The sequence below is a fragment of the Necator americanus genome, chromosome II (genome assembly GCF_031761385.1).
Source record: "Necator americanus strain Aroian chromosome II, whole genome shotgun sequence".
NCBI classification, from domain to species: Eukaryota; Metazoa; Nematoda; class Chromadorea; order Rhabditida; family Ancylostomatidae; genus Necator; species Necator americanus.
In genome coordinates, this window is record NC_087372.1 from 40164251 (window position 1) to 40183532 (window position 19282).

The window sequence follows — 19282 nt, forward strand, 5'->3', positions numbered from 1 at the left end:
AGTTATTCTAAAAAAAAAATTATTCTAAAAAGAAAATAAAGAATTTTTTCAATGGTTTTTAGTACTAAGTCGAATAGTCGCAGTGAGAGAATAATATTTTTCTCCAAGAAAATGTTCAATTGTCTTTTCACATAAATTATGAGGAAAATACGACTGTAAAAGTGTTCATTTCCAAAGATTTCTTCACTTAAAAAATATTGGAAAGTAAGAGATTCGATTTGTATGCTTTTGAAAGAAGATTTTGAACTTTTGCTTTTGAAAATTCTGGAAATGTACAGCAGGACTTATGTTGACCTAAGTAACCGCTTTGCATAAGCTGTAACTCGCACATTTTCTACATGTCATACAAGAGAAACAAATAAATAAAAAATAAATATGAATGAATTTAAAAAATAAAAATTAAATAAAAAATAAAAACAAATACTGTAGAAGGGAACAACGAGAGTTAATTGATTTGAGAGTGGAAAATTCCCAAAGAAATCAGTTAGACCGCTGGAAAATTTACCGCAAAGAGAAAGAAAGCGGAGTTTCTTCGACGATCGGTTCGATTGGAAATTCTCCGGAGTTCTTTCAACGCTTCTCCAGAGAATTCCCAATCTCCCAAGCAATACGGCAATAGGCAGTCGTTCGTTTTATAACTTCGGCAATAAACTGTTTGCTGCTGGACATCTGGAGCAATCCGAGCTCTGCAGCGAACACAATGCATATAAAAATTTTTGTTCTTTGGACTTTTGGAGTTTATAAAAAGAAAAAAAAATAGAAATAATGATTGACAATAAAAAAAAACAGGTAAGAGAAGAGTTCTGGTGCTGCTGTAGATGTTTTCATGTGCTGTACAGTACAGTAGCAAGTCAATACGTTTAATTTTTGAGGGAATCCTCCGGAAAAAAAATGTCATGTAAACAAGAATGTGAACAACCAGAAATTCAGGAAGACACACGCGGTGCTCAGCTCAGACAAAATGTACACAGGAAATATGTACGTATGTACGTGCGTACAAAAGCGCCATGGCGCCAACGAAGGGAGTGGGTGAGGCGCGCGCGCGCGAGCGCAAGAACCGGACAGCTTCGTATGTTGGCATGTGGTCGGTCGTTCAAACAGCTTTAGCTGTTGCCACGGGATCGAATCTGATGGAAGCAGCGGATTTTCTCCTTCAATTTCCTGGAAAAAATCGACTAAATGCTTAGTGTGAGGAGAAAATTAGAAGGTAAGAGGGAAATTGACTATAGGATTCCCTAATCTTTTGAAATTAGAAAGAACTATCGGATTCCTTAATCTTTTTTTTCTAATGATGGAAGAAAACAGATCGGAACTTTTCCAGAATATTAGATTGTCCCATAAACTTTTTTCCAAATTTTTTGCTTTCTATTTTTTTTTATTTGAATCAACAATAGTGAAGTGATTAGTCAATAATTATAGAATATTAAGTATTAATTATAGAATAATAATTGATAATAATAAGATAATAAGAATAAGATTAATACTAAACTATAGAATATTAAATAAAAATATTATATATTGATATTGGTAGTTTGTTGATTTTTTTTCCGGATTGGACACCGACCGGTTGCTGTGAATTAAAAGTTTAACGAGCATAGAAAGAAACTTGTGGGACAACCTACTAACTGGATAAGTACTGCACACTTATAAATAAACTTTCATTCGATTATTTCTTTTTGATTTTTTAAAATAAAAGCCATGTAACAGATGTTAGAATAAAAATAATAAAGTTTTATCCAAAATCAAAAGAAAAATTTCGGCATGTCTACATCTGTACAAGTATTTGTATTTAAATTTAATGCAATGTATAAGTGTAATTTAAGGTATATATGTATAAATTCGGTTTTGGTAAGCTCACCATATTAAAGGAATCCTTCACCTACTCGGAGTGAAATATTTCTTTTGTCCTCGGCCGCCCGTGGATTCGATGGATTCGAAGGAGGGTAAACGGCATACAATTTGCAGTAGAAATTCAAAAATCTCAATTTTTCCAGCTTAAAATTAGATGTGGATACTTTCTGAAGGAGTAGTTGAGGAAAAATCCACGATTGCAGCAGGATTTTCCGCAAAAAAGTCCTTGAAAAAAAAGAGCTGTTAATAAAACCAATTTTTTCAAATCGGTTGAGTGACTGTGGCTTTCTAGAGCAAAAAAAGAGTGCAAAAAAAATTTATAACAACTTTGACCTAGCTACTATTTTAATAATATCTAAGGGAATTGAGTTATGCTTCACAGAAATTCTGAGAACAGTAACCTTACAAGTTTATCGTTAGTACAGGTAGCACTTAGCTCTGAAATTGAATTTGAACGAAAGTGATCTTTGATTTTTGAATAGTTGTGGTGGCACGTAGAGAGGATAAATAATCAGAGAACAGAGATAACAGATCAATGCTACATTGATTTAGATCACAGAACTAGAGATGAATATGAGGAAGAGAGGACGAAAAATGAATGAATTTCTTTTTTTTTCCTACATTTTCACATGTTCACCGTCAAATCATCAAGTGCGGTTGCCGAAGCACAGAAAAACAACAAACAAACAAAAGACATTCGGGCAAACAGAAAAAAAAACATTCAGCAAACAGTGGAAATTTTTGAAGGACACATTTTTGACGAATGGCTAACTGTGATTTAGAACTAAAGAGGTCACGGAAGACTGGAAGCAGAGGGAGGCGGGGCGTGCGGAGAAGAAGTCAGAAGTCCACGGGGTCACGTGTTTTCATGGACTCGGGAAAAATCCAAGGGTTGGTGGAGATCTAGAAGAAGAAACCAGCATTCAATTCGTATTAGGACCTTTCAGGTTTCCAGTTACTAGATAAAGCTTATCTTGAGTGTGACAAGAGAAAATAAGAGTACGACATAGGGAATTTAAGACCAAATATTTCAAATTAATTATTTTTTATTTCTTTTTGGATTTTTTGTAATTGATTTTCACTCAGAGATCGCACAAAATTTGAATGCTTTGTGTTCCAATCACTGATATTTCAAAAATAAACGTCATTTCTCAGGTTCTACTTGTGTACGTCAGAAAAAAAACCAAACAAAATTTAATTATATTTGAGGTAACTGAGGTAACAGCACATAGAAATTCATAGAACAAGTTAACCATAAAAGTTAATGGTTAGTTTGTGACGTAGATAATTGCTTGGGTTAGATAATTACATCATTTATTTAGAAAAAAAGCTTTACGTGCCTCTCTTCCACACAATTTTCTGCTAGACAGAAAAAATCATGGAAAATTCAACGGGTGGGCAAGGAAAGCTGCTGAGAAATTACTTTTAACACAATGATAAAAATTATAAAAATGACAGATTAAGTGATAGATTAAATGATAGATTTTATTAAGATGATAGATACTAAAAAATGGGGAGGTTTTCTATGGAAAATATGAGACAGTGTAAAAGAAAACCGAAAAACACATTTTTCTAAGAACGTTCACGACCACCGTAATTTCAGCAGCGGATATTACGATTGCGTGAATGCGATGCGATGCGATCCGATGTTCGCCGATAATCCTACAACTGATGGTTTTCCTTACGTGCGCTGGAGAAGCAGAAAACCTGATCTGATCGTGGAGGAGCGAATCGCGGTTTTCGTGTGAAGTCGTCGCGACGATCGCGGCTGGCTTCCTTGAACAAAGAACAATGTGTCGAACACCACGCTAACAACTATGAATGACGGATCACGGGAAAATTACAGGACATGCGCGTGTGCGGGCGCGCGCGCTGATCCGCGATGACTGACTGACTGATTGAACGTTGGCGATGTGACGAGGCAACATTTCATTCGAATATTCAAACAAATAAGAATGAATGATTGGAAGAAGCGATTAGTAAACAAATAAATTGGTCAAAAAGTCGAAAACAACTCGAAAATTGGAAAAGGAAAAGAACTGAAGGAAAAGTGTGAAGTTTATTTCAGCTCAAATAAAATTATACGTAGCCAAATTCAATTTGGAGAATTTTAAGGACTTCTTCTTTGTGGCACAAAAAATTATGAGGAAAGGAAGTGAAAAAAGAAAACCGGGGAGCTTATTTCAGCTCAAATAAAATTATAGGTAGCCAAATTCAATTTAGTTTTTAATTTAATTTTTAATTTAATTTTAAGGACTTCATCCTTCTTTTGTTACTTTTAGCTGTGGTTTCTGGTTTGATGGAAGGCATTATCAACGATTCCTTTAAAGAAGTCCTGATGAAAAAAACCTCATTGTATCACTATTATTTACCGTATTTTTAGCGAAACTTTATTTTAACTGCTTCTTACAGCACTGCAACACCAAAAGTGGTCCTTAAATGCTGATTTTTGAAAGAAAAAAGGATGATGAGTAAAAAAAGGTAATGCATGAGAAGTTTTTGCTGCAGAAAAATCGTTCTGCTGGATTTTAAGCATTTTTTCGAGCTATGTAATGTTTTTAAGCGAATTATATGCAGAAGTACGGTAGTTTATAAATTGGATTTTATAACAGGATTCTAAGAATTACACATATTACCCAAGTAACATTTGAATTAGCTTAATCTATCTAAGGACGATGAGAAAAATAAGGAACGTGTGCGTTTCTCATATGCTTGATGACCATGAAAAGACAAAAAAAGAGCAGTTTCTGTGAATATAAGCCAACTAATCAAGGAAATACATAAATAGATAGGAAGAAAAACAAATCAGCTGAGATATACAAACGAAACAAATCGAGAAACACAAATGTGAATGTTCTTGTTGAAAAAAAAAACGCTAAGAAAGCGCTGTGAATGATGGATGGATTTCCGCGAATTCTTCCAGTTTTTCATACGAATATTCTGCTTAAGAAACGCTGAAAAAGCTGAAATCCTGCCTCATAAGCGTCTAGTTCTCTTCTATGCACTCGAACGGAAAAAAAAAAATTTCGGACAAGACAAGGCACTCAAACCTGACACTGGCAACCTGGCATTGCACCTATTCAATTTCTCAGAGTTTGCTGTAGAGTGAGCAAAAACTGCCTCAGTTATCGATGAGATCATAGATCCGTAGATCATGATCTTAGCGAACATAACGGAATTAAAAGTCATATTTTATAACAAAGAAAATTTTTCGAAAAAAAAAATCAACAATGAAATCGTACAATGTCGATGCTCTTCCCTTTCTTTAGATTCAGCTTCACCTCGATGAAGCCTCAAGGCTCGAAATTTTTCTCACTTCTTTTTCACTTTCGATTAAAAAAACTCCAGAAACTCCAGAACCATATCCTTAAAAATTTTCTTCGGTTACTGGAAAGGATGATTTATTTATAAACTTTAATAACTATCCTAACTTTAATAACTTTAATAACTCTGTATCCTCGATCGATATTCATTGGATGCGCTCGAAAGAAGGATCAACACTGTTTATGGGTTAGCCTCATAAATACTATAATTTTAACATTGTAATCATGTAATTTTACAAATTATAAAAAAGCTGTAAGAATACTTAAGTTTATTAATTTTATTGTTATTTATTTAAGCTTTTTTGCGGAACTATCCAGAATTTATTCTTATTAGCTCGCTTCCGCTTCGATCCAGTATATGGTAGAGGGATCGCGGCTTCGCTGGAGTTGCTGGATCGGATAAACTCTTATTCGACCAGAAATCTTAAACCATTTTGTCATCCGCTTACGCGCTTTACACATCCTCAAATGTTTATACTTTTTTAATCGCGTGGATCGTTAAAAAAACCGTCTACGACATCTTTAATGTGAAAACACTCCTATAGTGTTTTTGTATTAAAGATGCCGTAGAAAGGTTTTCAACGATTCAGGCGGAGATAAGCGAGTACGAGTTGAAGGCAGAGGAGATTTTAATGGATGGAGAATTATATAGCACTGGTATTTATATGATTTGTTTATGACATAGTTGGTTATTCATCAGAACTTTTCGAGAATTTCCTCGTGACGAATAATTTCACGAGGATTGAAACGTGAATATCACTAAACATTCACCAGTGTTCACGTGAAATAAAAACATTGAAAAAAAAATTGGTGGAAGTTGTAGTCGAGCGTTCGATGATTCGGCGACATTTCAGAATTTTTTTATGGCTCTGAAAAATTCTATCAACTGGCAACGTGACAAAAAAACTTGTAGTAACAACAAACTGATTAGTAAATAAAGCTTAGTACTGGTTAAAATATAACGCCTTAAGAAACTAACCCCTCACTCTAATAGATTCTTAAATGTAATGCTTCATTGATATAAAAAGCACAATTTTACAACCTACTAGAAGACTAAACTAGAAGATTTATAAGCGTTTAAATTTTTCACGCATAAAGAAAAAGATCTTTTAAAATTTGAAATATGTCAAGTTTTTTTGGTTTCACAATAGATCATCGGTCCTAACAGGAAAAATCAGTACCTTTTTCCTTAATCTACATTCTATTCTCTTGGACATCTCAGTTTTCGCAGCGCCAGGACTGATCTTTCTGATAACGGTTTTTTTTTTGGTTAGAATCGTACTGTAACCAAACTCTGTCTTCAAAGAGATGGGCAGAGCTTTTCGCAACCTCAACTTAGTTAATTTGGGCTAACACCACTTCTGAAACAGACGACAGAGTCACTGCAGCTTATGATGGACAAATAAAGTCATCATATGAAAAAAAGTTAAGGAAAGCCTGAAAGTTATGCCTTCTATAGATAGTTATTTGAATTTGATCCTTGTATGATATTTGTTGTTTATATATTTAATTTAGTTGGCGATGACTGGCGGTGCTGAAACGAAATTAAGCACTTAAACTCCTTGGGGTTTCTCTTATATGTAAATCTTGAGCACAACAGTTCAGGAACCTGGCTAAGACAGTGATATATGAGTGAAAAAACGCTTTAAAAAATCAGCAGCTAAAAAGAGCGCAGAGGCCTCGATTGAAAAAAAGACAACGGGAAATGAATACAGCTAGGGGTTCTGTCTTGGATCTATCGCGATCTAGGATGACGTAACGTTTCTCTATCGTGAAGATGTGGTATTAAGAGAAATAGTTAAGAGAAACTACGAAGACTCACATAGAACTAGAATTCAAAACTTCTTTGCTTTTGAAATGCACCTTATTTTGAATTGAGGCATGTGTATAAGATTTTTTTTTCAATTAATTTCCTGGCAAATGGTCCTTAACCAGGTAGCAGAAAAGAATCAGTTCCATTCGTTTTGTTGAATTTTTAATTTGTTTATATACATGCACTCTGTTCCAATCCTTTTCAGCTAAATAATTTATTGTTTCAAGAGAAAAAAAAAGAGCAGAAAGAAAGAACAAAGTGAAATAATCCGAGCAATGCGACAAATTAATCACCATGTTGAATCATCGCCTGTTCATCTGACGAGACCGTCAGTTATCATCAAAGAAATAAAATGGATTTAACATCACGAGTGTTATGATTATTTTTTGAAGTTTTTTTTGTATGTAACAGTAGTATTAACTTTTCAATATTCTCCAAGTCCTCTCTTCTTGAAACCTCGGCATTTGAGAGTATATTTGTGTTACATTAGCGCACGAGAAAGAAATATCTGCTAGGAAAGCATTGGAAGCATTCTGGATTTCCGTCAGGAATCCGTCCATGAATAACAAAAATGAGTGCTTATCAATTACCAATGACTTCTTGCCGTTCGTAACACTCTGTGAGCTATAAGATTGTTAAGATTTATAAGATTGCAGTTCCTTAACGTTATCCAGACACCAGTACTTAAGGATACTGCACAAGGCGTAGATCTCATTCGTCTGGAGTGACAATCTTTGAGAGCGCGATGGTTTACCAGAACCCCGCTAATCGGTGAAACTGGTCAGTTGTTTTCCTTTTGAAGGTCTTGCGTGGTGTACTTGGAACAATATTGGAGGCTTGGCGAGGAGAGAGGAAGAGTTTGATGGGTTTGATGCATAGTATCAAAGACTTCGAACCATTTTCAGGCCTTTGAAAAAGATGAGTTTGTCGAAACGTCAAGCCAATAAAAAAGTTTCACCTAAACCTCGTTGTCATAACAAGAAAACATAAATACACTTCAATATTGGTTTCATTAAAGAACAAAGGGTGAAAGAAACTCAACGTAGAAACAAAAACTACTCCAAAAAACTGTTTTAGGTGGTTTTACACCTCAAGACCTTTTTGTTAAGTTACTCTACGACTTCATTGTAAAGTTTGTGAAGGCGGATTTGTTTAGAATAACGGTCACATTCTCTGATCGGAAAGGATTATGACGGACTGAGGCAAATGTTCGCCGGAAACAAACAACACCGACATAGAACAACGATTGAAAGGAACTGGAGACGTCTAATAAGCGAGTGCAAGAAGATAGTTTACATAAACACATGTGTGGACGTGGAAATATGAAAGAGATTAAGAAAGAAAAGAGGAAGTCTAAAACAAAACTGCATATTTCCAAATTTTCCATCCATCAGCACCAAAAAGAAATCCCTCATAAATGAAGCTGAGAAAACACTTTATTAGTTTTATATTTTATATTTATATATTTAGTTTTATATTTTATAGTAGGCCGTGTATACGAATCTGATTGCTACCTGCACGCGGTGGACCCGCTTTAAAGGCATCACCCCCGGAATCTGAGGTGGTACGGATTTCAGGTGGAGTATTCGTATACGGGATCGTAGATTATGAAGAGGGGGTGATTCCGTCCATTTCCTCCTAATTCCCGCAAAAAACGGCCCGAAATATGCGGCGCGTGCACAGGGCTGGCGCGCTCCAATCGAACTCGTTGTAGAAAATAGCGCGCCGGATCGCTCGAAGCCGTATCGTCTGGGCCGTTTTTTACGGCAATTAGGAAGAACTGGACGGAATCATCCACTTCTCCACAATCTACGATCTCGTATACGAATATTCCACCTGAAATTCGTACCACCTCAGATTCGGGGGTGATGTCTTTAACTAAACGCAATCAGGCGCTCGACTGTGCGCACTGGGAACGTACGAGCTGTATGACCCGCACTGCTATATGGCTAAGGATTCTCATACATAGCAAAAAGGTGTCGTGGCCCGGCACGTCGTCAAAGCCCACAACCTGAAATGTGAACTGTCTGGAGGGGGCATGGAATCTTTGGGAACAACCATTCGTTTCGTCACGCTGAACTGCCGAACACTATCGAGTGAACTCCAAAAAGTCGCTCTATCCAGACTTCCGCGATATCTTTGTGTGTCTTTTGCTGCACTCCAGGAATCATTCGATCATTTTGGTGGCTGTGCCAGTGAGGTTTAGGCAGTTTTTTATTGGAACTTTTCCGCAATTTACAGTTATGGAGGTATTAGATTTGCTCCTACTGCTTTAAAAGTTGGTATTACTAAGCAATCAAATCACAGAACGATCAGAGCCGAACGCAGTTCTCTACAAGTACTTAGCCAGTATATTTGACTTCTGACTCAGTTTGTTTCCGATCTCCTTCATTCTTCATGGCCTCTCCAAACGAAGTGCTCCTATTCCCGTTCACATATATGTAAAGCGAAATTTGTTGAATGTTTATCACTGTCTTTGTTTTTGAGTTTATTTCACATATTTTTATGGAATTCTTTGAAATCCATGATGATATCTGAAAAGTAAGTAAGTCAGTGAGTAACTTCTTCTTTACCTTAATAAATTCTTCTTGAATTCTTTGAAATCCATGAAGATATCTAAAAAGTAAGTAAATAAGTAAATTCTTCTTGAATTCTTTGAAATCCATGAAGATATCTGAAAAGTAAGTAAGTAAATAAAATCATTTGGTATGAGTTACTTCTAAATCTGAATTGTACTGTATGTAGTCTATACATTATACATCTGTATGTCGTCTAGACATTATATTTATGTTCCAGTTCTCAAGGATTTAACTCAAATAGCACTCATGTTTTTGATACTATCACTCATGTCTTCGTCCTTGTTTCTGGATACGATTCTGTATAATTCTAGGCTTCATACTTTATAAATCACCATGAAATTATTATACATCTGCATTCTCCTTTGCTTATTCACGATATGCTCTACTGTATCCCTCCCATCCGCATACGGTGGCGACGAGAACTTGTCTCCAGAAAGGTAAGATATCCATACGGATGGGTCTCACATCCGTATGTTTCCACAACAACAACAAAAAAAAACGCATTTACCAATCATTTACCAGCCATGCAAGAATTCGACACAAAAGACAATTGGTATGGAGACGACGATGGAGATGGTGGAGAGGAGGATACGGAAGACGATGGGGAGGCTACGGTTGGAGACGACTTGGGGGACCTATTATTTGGGGATAAGTCTACGGAACCAATCTTCACTTACACGTGACACTTCGCTTATCCGCGACGAACTGGAAAACTGAAGAAAATTTTAGTTTTTTTGCGATCTATGTGCTTCATGTTGTGAATGAATTATGATTTTTCTGGTCTTCTCGGGCAAGTTTTGGTAACTGCAGTTTTCATTCTATACACTCCACATGATTTCTACCTAAAATGACTACGTTAGGGGAATAAACGCGGCTTTCATGCAGAAATTTTGAAAAATTAATGTTTATGGAACACTCTTATTCCATCACTGGAATGTAACACCATTTTCATTTATTGTTTGTCTGATTTGAAAATAGATTACTATTCAACTATTTTTATTTATTATTTTTTAGATTTTATCCGTAATTTTTAAAAAGCAGTTAGGTCAAACTCAAAACATTCATCATTGCTTGCCTTCGCATTGTCTGATTTGGGAATACCTTACTATTCAACTACTTTTATCTATTATTTTTTAAATTTTATCTGTAATTTTTTAAAAGTAGTCAAGTCAAATTAAAAACATTCATTATTGTTTACCTTCGCATTGTCTGATTCTTGGAATTACCTTACTATTCAATTATTTTTATTTATTACTTTTTAAATTTTAACTGTGATTTTTTAAAAGTAGTTAAGTCAAATTCAAAACATTTATCGTCCATATAGTTCAAAAAAAAATTATGCATAATATTTGCACATACCAATTAATTTTGAATTACACTACTTTATAGGCGTTTTGTGAAAAATAAGTAAATTTCTCTCATTGCAATGTTGAATTATAATACAATTTTGGACAAAATCGCCGATTAGAATCTAAAAATTTATAAACGCTCGTTTTGTAAACGTTCATAAGCGAGATGGCCTTCTAATATTGTATAACTAGCATCCATCACATCCTGAAGATCTCGGCTGCTCATCTCTGCAACAAGAAGAACCACTGTCACGTTCGTATATCCTTATAATTTCAAAATTCTTCTTCCTTCCACAACCATCAGATCCGCATCCGCTTGATGATGATGCATGATATTGATGGTGACTCCTGAAGTCATGTCCTCCACCTCCATCGCATCCTCTTTCTCCACAACCCGTACCTTTATGAGAACCATGCACACTACCCTGAATATACTTCTTGTTAATGGAAAATTCATTTTATATCAAGCGATCACTAGATGAGTTATTTTTTTTCTCTAGATATTTTATAAATATTGAAATATTTATTTTTCTTTATTTTATATTTCTCCTAAGACTAACATGCACTGGCCCCATGCATCCGCTGTGTCCACATCCTCTACCGCGATGTCCATGACGTTTGCTTCGTGGGTAAGAGATTCTGAAAAATCACCAAAAAAAAAAAACACCCTCACGCGGAGCGCGCTGTCTGAATGCAACGCTACTTAAAATACTTGTTCAAATATTGAGATTTCTGCACCGTGTTATGACCACTTAAAATAATCATTTGCCACTCATATGACGGTGCCTTTTCCAGAAAAAATTGCTCAAAGAATTCCTGCATGCACTCCTCTTAAAGAGTGTTTCAGGGTATTACCGTAGCGAGCTAAGATGTGAAGGGATAATTTCTGATTACAGAAATTCATAATGTAATATCGCGCAGAACAATCATGCAGATAGTTGCAAGTGTTTATTCATTTATTTATGCGATCTAGGTGCTTCACAATTAAAGACATCACACCACGAATCTGAGGTGGTACGGATTTCAGGTGTAGTATCCGTATACGGGATAGTAGATTATAGAGAGGGGATTGATTCCGTCCATTTCTTCCTAATTGCCGTAAAAAACGGCCCGGAAGAGGCGGCACGTGCACAAGGCTGGCGCGCTCCATTCGAACTCGTCGTAGAAAGTAACGCTCGAAACCGTGTCCTTCGGGCCGTTTTTTTACGGTAATTAGGAAGAAATGAACGGAATCACACACCTCTCCATAATCTACGATCCCGTATATGAATACTCCACCTGAAACCCGCACCACCCCAGATTCGTTCGGTGATGCTTTTAAGAAAACGTATTTAAAGGAAGCGAAGGAAGATTTTGAGAATTGTGTGCAGAAGCCACAGCGAAAGCGTAGAATTGGAGTGGTAGACACCGAAACCAGCACGGTTCCTCTCATTTTTTCCTAATCGCCACAAAGAAAAAAAAAACGGTGTGTGAACCGCTCTAGTTATTACTGTGTACACTAGAACGGGCCTCTATGTACACCCATGTACCTCTATGTAAATGTTCCTGGATGAAAATGTAGTTGGGGCGTGAGCACTCAATTGCGCTCTCCCTCCCTCCTCCAACTCTCAACTACACTTTACCCCGGTCCTGTCCCCTCAGCATCCTATTCATTGGTTCGCTTGAACAGGCCTGACAAAATTCATAACTGATCTTCGACTGCTTGCACTTGGATGCGGTGCGCATGCAAGAGTGGCGCGTTGCAACTGAAATCGTCGTGGAAAAAAAAAGACGGTTAGTGGAATATGAGCGAAACCACACTATATCCCGCAATCTACACTTAACTCCAACCCAAACTAAGCTTTTACTGTGGGTTCCGCAACACGTAAAAAAATGGTGACACGCCGGTTTTAGGAAGATTCTTCTTGACTGCTAAACTAAATCCACCAAGATCCTGACTAACTTTGTCGTTTCTCCTTTGTTATACGAACTTATGACAAACTCATTAGTAGGAAACATCCATACACAGACCAAAAGGACGATCACGTTCATTTCCTGAAATCATAGTAGATTTGTTGCAATCAAAGAAAAGTAAATACATAAACAAAAGGTGATTATGTTTCAATCGTGATGTGCGTTCGATTTGAGCATGAAAGAAGGTGTGTCATTCACGGGAAGAACAGAATTCACTGCGAACGCGTAGCGGTCGTCCGGACATACATGGCCGGCGACTATAGTAGAGTCAAAACGATATAAAGCACGGTGCAGTTGCGTAAGCGGTGGAACGTCGCGGATAGGACCCCTACTACCACGGTTCATTACTGCAATGGTACTTTCGCGATGGTCCCGCCACGATTCCAAACTTTAGCTCCACCGCGCCGCTTCAAACACAACCGCAACGTACCATGCTTCATGTCGTTTTGACCCGACTATACACATTGGTTGAACTGATTTTTAGTTACAATGAGGAGATAAGCAAGGAGCCATAGAATGTATTGAAGTAATGCATAGTTTAAGGAGGAAATAGCAAACCAACGCATGAAACTGCGCAGATTTTATAAAGTCCCATGATTACAGGTCCGTAAATATTAAAAAAAAACTGTTATTGACGAACTGGTTGCTCAGCTCATAAAGATGCAATTATATTCGATTGGCATAGAAATTGGTGCAACAGATTGGTTACGAAATGAATCAACATCCAGAATAAATGAATATAAATAACTCAGAAGTTTTAAATCTTGTGCTTTAAAAAATATTCGGATTACCTTTCTGCTGGAAGCTTCCACACGAGCATTTATGCCCTGAAGAATCCTGCTTCATCGAACAAACAGTAATATCGTCAAATAAATAATCCATGAATGGAATTCGCTGAGAAGAATTTGCTTTCGGTACCAGTTCTGCTACAAAGAGAATTATGAAATGAAAATTCTTCGAAGTCGGAGATGGTAATCCCTAAGAATAAGGTGTGAGGCATAATGTTATACGTGTGGGCTTAGGCAAACATTATTCAGATACTCACTAAATCAAAAATTGTAGATAGGCGACACTAGAATCGGAACAATATCATTTGTAAACAAAAGAAGAGATGAAATAATATAGAAGATTAAAGGCATCAACCCTCGAATCTGAGGTGGTACGGATTTTAGGTGGAGTATTTGTATGCGGGATCGTAGATTATGGAGAGATCGGTGATTCCGTGCATTTCTTGCTAATTGGCGTAAAAAACGGCCCAGAAAATGCGGCACGTACACACGGCTGGCGCGCTCCAATCGAACTCGTTTTGGAAAGTAGCGCGACGGAACGTTCGAGCGTATCTTCCGGGCCGTTTTTTAAGGCAATTAGGAAGAAATGGAAGGAATCATCCACCTCTCCATAATCTACTATCCCGTATACGAATACTCCACCTGAAATCCGTACCACCTCAGATTCGTGGGGTGATGCCTTTAAGTTGCTAGTGAGTAAGAGTAAGTTACATAATTAATGAAGATGTAATGAGTAAGAGGTTTACAGCCGAGGTAATAGTACGACAAACTTGGCTATAAGCGACCCCTGATGGTGGCTTGGTTGCATGTTTACATGCTTGTTTTTCCAAAATCTCATTTGTTTTTGCCGATGTTGAGATACATAGAAGCGGATCCTCTTGGAGTTCGGGGTCAGGAAACGTACGTGCCGTCCCTCCCTCCAGGTCAACAAATGGTTCGCATGATTATGTACATGCGACAACAAATGATGACAGAAAGTAAATCAAACTATTCCAGAATAAACTTCGGGAAAAAAGGAGGAAAGAAGTCGGATTCACAATCTCGGGTGTGAACTCAGGGCAAAATGAAATTGGGGGTTGGAGGCGGGAGGGACTGAGTGGCGCTCTTATTTCTGGACGCTCTATCTTACTTTTTGTCTAAGTAACTTTAAATTACATGTTATAGATCCTCTAATACTAATGCTTAAGTCTTAGGGCCCGATTGATTTAGCTATTTACTTCCAGAAGTAAGAACGTCACTGAGTGCCCCTCTTCCACCACATTTCGCCCTAAACGTATACGCAAGGAAACAAAGAACACACTGAACAAATAAAAACAACTAACCTTAGTTATTTCTGGAAGAAAGAGATGTAAACTAATTCTAGAAAATATTATTTTGGAGCGTAGCGGTTAGGAGCTTACTGGAACTGTTGCTGGCACCACCCATCGGTGCAGTTTGCGATGGTCCCATCTCGGTTCCAACTGCTTTGGCCTCCAGCGCCTTTTCGAGTGGGTACGCAATTACGTACGTGCTTCATTTTACGTTTTTACCCTACTATAAATACAGTATGGTTGTACAACCGACTAGAAAGTACATCTACTACTTCTGATGTATTGACGTCAAACAAAACGCACAGCCAAGTGCATCGAAAACTCCTCAGCTGCTCACTCGACCGTGACAGCAGCCAATGTCGTCTTCTAGGAGTCAGATGTAGTGACAATGATTAGTCTCGAGAGTGCTTACTCTTGTTTATTTATTTATCTATTTACTTATTCACATACACCAATAGTGCAGAAGAAAAGACGGGTAAAAAATGGAACACATTTTATCTAAGTAAGAATATCTTACGAGAAAAAAAAACTTACTCTTACAAATTTCATTAAAACCGGAGCCCAGATTATTCTCAGAGGAAGTTTATGAGAAATATCCAGTAAAAACTGAGTCATATAGCGCGGTCGCAGGTATTCATAGACGTTGCTCCCGAATGTTTTTTTTTCTTTTCTGCTGACGACATTTACAAATGGTTCGCGTAATCTCATGGAGCTCTTTTCGAACTTTTTTCTTTTCTTTTCGAGCTAGCACTTTCACTGTATCGAAAGAGGACCATATTTTGGTGCTTCTAGGAGACGATATTTGTGGATTTTTCAGTTGGTTCTCAGGCAATGTCTCACTATTCACCATGTTTAATTCATTCTAAGTAGAGTACGCGTTGTTAAAACGTCGAAATCCAATACATGCTTGGAAGATGTTTTTTTTTTCTTTCAAATTAGAGCAAGAATACTACGCCCAACATTTGGAAATTATCGATTACAATATTTCTACATTTCCTACAATTAAATGGCACAACTGGCTGCTACGATTCCGTGTTGTGTCCGTCGGAGAATAGTGTTTTTCGATTGTCCACTTTACATCCTTCACACATCCCAGCGGAACTCTCGTCGCAATCGCATCGCATCGCATCGCGTCGCACTTGCTGCCTGCCATTCACGTGCACCGCCGCAAACCTGGTCCGGTTTTCTTTCCATCGATGTGCTGTTTTTTCAGCGCAAATATTTATTCACTAACCGCTTCTTCTTCGAACAAATACGTTTTTTTCTCGTGAAGCTACAGATCTTTCCACTGATTACCGTCATTACGTTCATACTTTCATACTTGCTAATCATACCAACCTTTTTTTTTTTGTTTTTCATTTCTGATTCCTCCAATACTGGTGTTCGTTGTTTCATAGATTTGTTTTGTCTTCTTCTCCTGAGTTTATTCTTATCTGGGTTCTGTATTTTTCAATGTTTGCTCTTTCCTTTTTATTTCATAAGATTGTGTAGCAATATGTTCGTGATGTAGACTTCACTTGAAATGTGTGGTGCACTTACACACTCAGGGTGTGCGTGTGTGTGTGTGTGTGTGTGTGTTTAAATGACCTTCACCATATCAAGTTTGAATTGATTGACGCGACACACATTCCCCATTTTCAAGTTAAGTTTCTATTTTTTTTTTCTTTGTTTTTTTTTCTTTTTATACGAGTAGGAATTTTTCTCGCAGTTACATTTCGATCTGTTCTTTTAGTTTTTCTTCCTCCCCGCTTAACTCCTTCACTTCTTTCCATTGTTCGTTGAATATTTCTTGTTTGAATCAAATAAAAGGACGAATTCTAATTTCTTATAAAGAAAATATGGGCAATGATCGAATCGCATCCCGAGCGATTAGTTTTTTCTTTGCGTACATTTTTCTCCATGTTTAAAATGGTAAGTGCATATTGAAATAAGAATTGATTCTTTCAAAAACTTTTGGAAAACTGGGACCCAGTTGAAAATGCGATCCGCTTGAAAAAAGTTCGAGTTTTGGGGTGTTAAATTTAAAGCGCAGATTTTAAAGGTTTCGTAAGTTAATAGACTCTGGCTTCTTATGTCTTTATTTACAATTTGTTTATTTAAGGAGTATTATCCATGTACGTTGTTGCCATTCTGGGTTTGTACATATACTTCCAGCAGTGTGCATGTTTTTTTTTTGCCAGGAAAATTATGATGGTGATGATACTTTTTTAGTAATCTAAATCGTCTACTTTTTCTTTGAAGAACAAATAAATATAAATGGAATAAATAACTAATATAAATATGCTTCTCACGTACCACATTCACTACTCGTATAAGTCGCTGTTCCAATCAAATGATATTTCATTTCCGAGTTTGGTTACTGAGCGCTGAATCCTTGGCTTTCCATGGAATTGTCAACAAATTTAATTCATTGGTTTTCTTTTCCCCTCAAACCCAGCTGTTCTCATTATTCGAACGTTGAGAAGAGCGTTGACTACAACAAACAAAAGTTTGGTGGCAACACATATGGGGGGATTTTCTGAGCGCCACGTTTTTATTTCCGCCATTTTGCCCTCATCCATGCGAAAAACAACCATTTTACGAACGCCCACCGGAACTATTATTGATCCTAATGGATTTTCTGAATATTAAGATCTACGTAATCGTAATTCCCCCTATGTTTTTATTCGATGATGCAAAGCAATCGTTTCCATCCAGTTGTTTTCACAGAATGGACAGCCGATCGATCGTCCTCTTTTGTCTGTCGTCGTCAGCTCAGCTCGTTCTCGTATAGCAATTCTTTTTGGAGGAAGTTGAGTTTTTCTTTGTTTGACAGTTGGTCATATTTTGATATTTTCCTTCTTCTTCGAGTACTAAGTGTCTGGGTCAATCTTGAGATTTATGTGATAGCAAATTTTTGAAGTATGCAGGTTTTAATTTCCATTTTAATTTTTTTTCTTGAGACATAAAACGGAAGGACAAGGGTGTCCATAATGTAAAAAACACAAGATAAAATTCTGAGGTAGTGAAGAGGCAAATCGGAGAATAAAGGGCTGGCTATTACTAACGTCTTAAGAGTGGGCCGCTAAGTTCAGCTTCAATTCAAAATTGTAGACGCTTACGGAGGTCATTAGTGAATATCGTATATGGAAAACTCTTTCGTGATCCACTTTGTGAAAAACTAAGGAATTTTCAGGGAAAAAACTAGCTTCCGATCCCCCCTACCGCTCCATCCATTCCCTCTCGATGAGGTATCAGTTGGTTGTTCCCACGTTTAACTTGACACCGTATCCTGCATCGAAGGAAATCGTAAAAGGAATCTTCAATTTGAAAAAGATTCACTTCTCATTATTATTTAATAATTTTTTTTAAAATACCTACACAATAACCTGCAGGTGCCAGCCAATCCACCAAGTCAGTGTCTGTGTATCCTCAAGGAAAAACCCATTTATCGATCCCACAGGGGTGAAATCCCTGGTTGACCTGTCGCCGTTTCGAACCACTGGTTTCGAACTAATCGTGCAGACACTGCGAAACCTCTTATCATTCCTTGCAATTGCAAAACAATAGAGCTCAAGAAAAAATCACGTCATACCGAACACCGATCCGATGCACTACTTTTTTTTCCGACTTTTTTTTTCCTACGATGTTTTTTCTCCTTGGTTTTTTCGAGCTCATTGAAGGTGCTTATATTGAAGGAGTTCTTTTTTTCTCCATTATCCCTGTTTTAAATATGTTTTTATTCCTATTTTTATTCCGAATATTAAAAAACGAAAAAAAAGCGGATCTCTTGAAAGGATGAAAATTTTTGGAACTTAAACTGAGACATCAATTGTGCGTCATTGTCGCGCGCCGTCATGTCGAATGAAAAAATTTGCTTGTTTAACTGCAAAGACATTATGTGTAGTATTTACTTGTGGTTTGGTCCAGAAGAAAAATTACTGCACGTTGTAACATCTTGTATGAAAAATAATGAGAAGAGCTACGGAGCTACGTGTTAAAGTAGCCTCCACAGTCTCGGCTTAAGTGTTATGAATGTCGCCCTGAGGGTTTTTTTTCCTAGGTTTTTTTTTTCCTTTTGTCTTTTTCTTTTCTGTTCCGATTTTTGAACCCTTACCTATCTTTCGATTGGTACAAAGTCTTCTGCACTGATTTTTTTTCCAAAGAACTGTTGGACTTATACTGTTGGAACTTTCCTCGGGGAACATGATCGTAAATTTCCTCCGTTCTAAAAAAAAGAAGCAATTGAAGGGATAAACCTACGAGTGTGTGCCGAAACAATCTTTCCTCACACAGAAATTCGCTTCGAATAAAATTCCGAGCGAAGAGTACATTGT

General features: G+C 37.1%; 3 protein-coding genes across 4 annotated transcripts; 1 reads left to right on the forward strand and 2 right to left on the reverse strand.

The window, feature by feature from the left end:
* Nucleotides 1–570: 570 nt before the first annotated feature.
* On the reverse strand, nt 571–3784 carry RB195_020886 (uncharacterized protein; the record flags this gene model as incomplete). Its single annotated transcript, XM_064189408.1, has 4 exons — nt 571–686; nt 1059–1161; nt 3537–3627; nt 3747–3784. The coding sequence occupies 4 exons, from the start codon at nt 3782–3784 to the stop codon at nt 571–573; spliced, it is 348 nt and encodes a 115-aa protein (XP_064045289.1).
* A 6159-nt stretch (nt 3785–9943) lies between these two features.
* Nucleotides 9944–10283, forward strand: RB195_020887 (uncharacterized protein; the record flags this gene model as incomplete). The annotated part of the gene is made up of 2 exons (XM_013440707.2): nt 9944–10003; nt 10089–10283. The coding sequence occupies 2 exons, from the start codon at nt 9944–9946 to the stop codon at nt 10281–10283; spliced, it is 255 nt and encodes an 84-aa protein (XP_013296161.2).
* A 762-nt stretch (nt 10284–11045) lies between these two features.
* RB195_020888 (uncharacterized protein) lies at nt 11046–16119 on the reverse strand (the record flags this gene model as incomplete). 2 transcript variants are annotated; one of them, XM_064189410.1, is made up of 6 exons in its annotated part: nt 11046–11143; nt 11214–11340; nt 11476–11554; nt 12858–12949; nt 13660–13695; nt 16045–16119. In XM_064189410.1, 6 exons carry the CDS (start codon nt 16117–16119, stop codon nt 11046–11048), a joined length of 507 nt encoding a protein of 168 aa, XP_064045290.1. The 2 variants fall into 2 exon arrangements, with proteins under 2 accessions (XP_064045290.1, XP_064045291.1); XM_064189409.1 differs by lacking the exons at nt 13660–13695; nt 16045–16119 and having other exon boundaries at nt 11104–11340; nt 12858–12946.
* Nucleotides 16120–19282: the final 3163 nt, after the last annotated feature.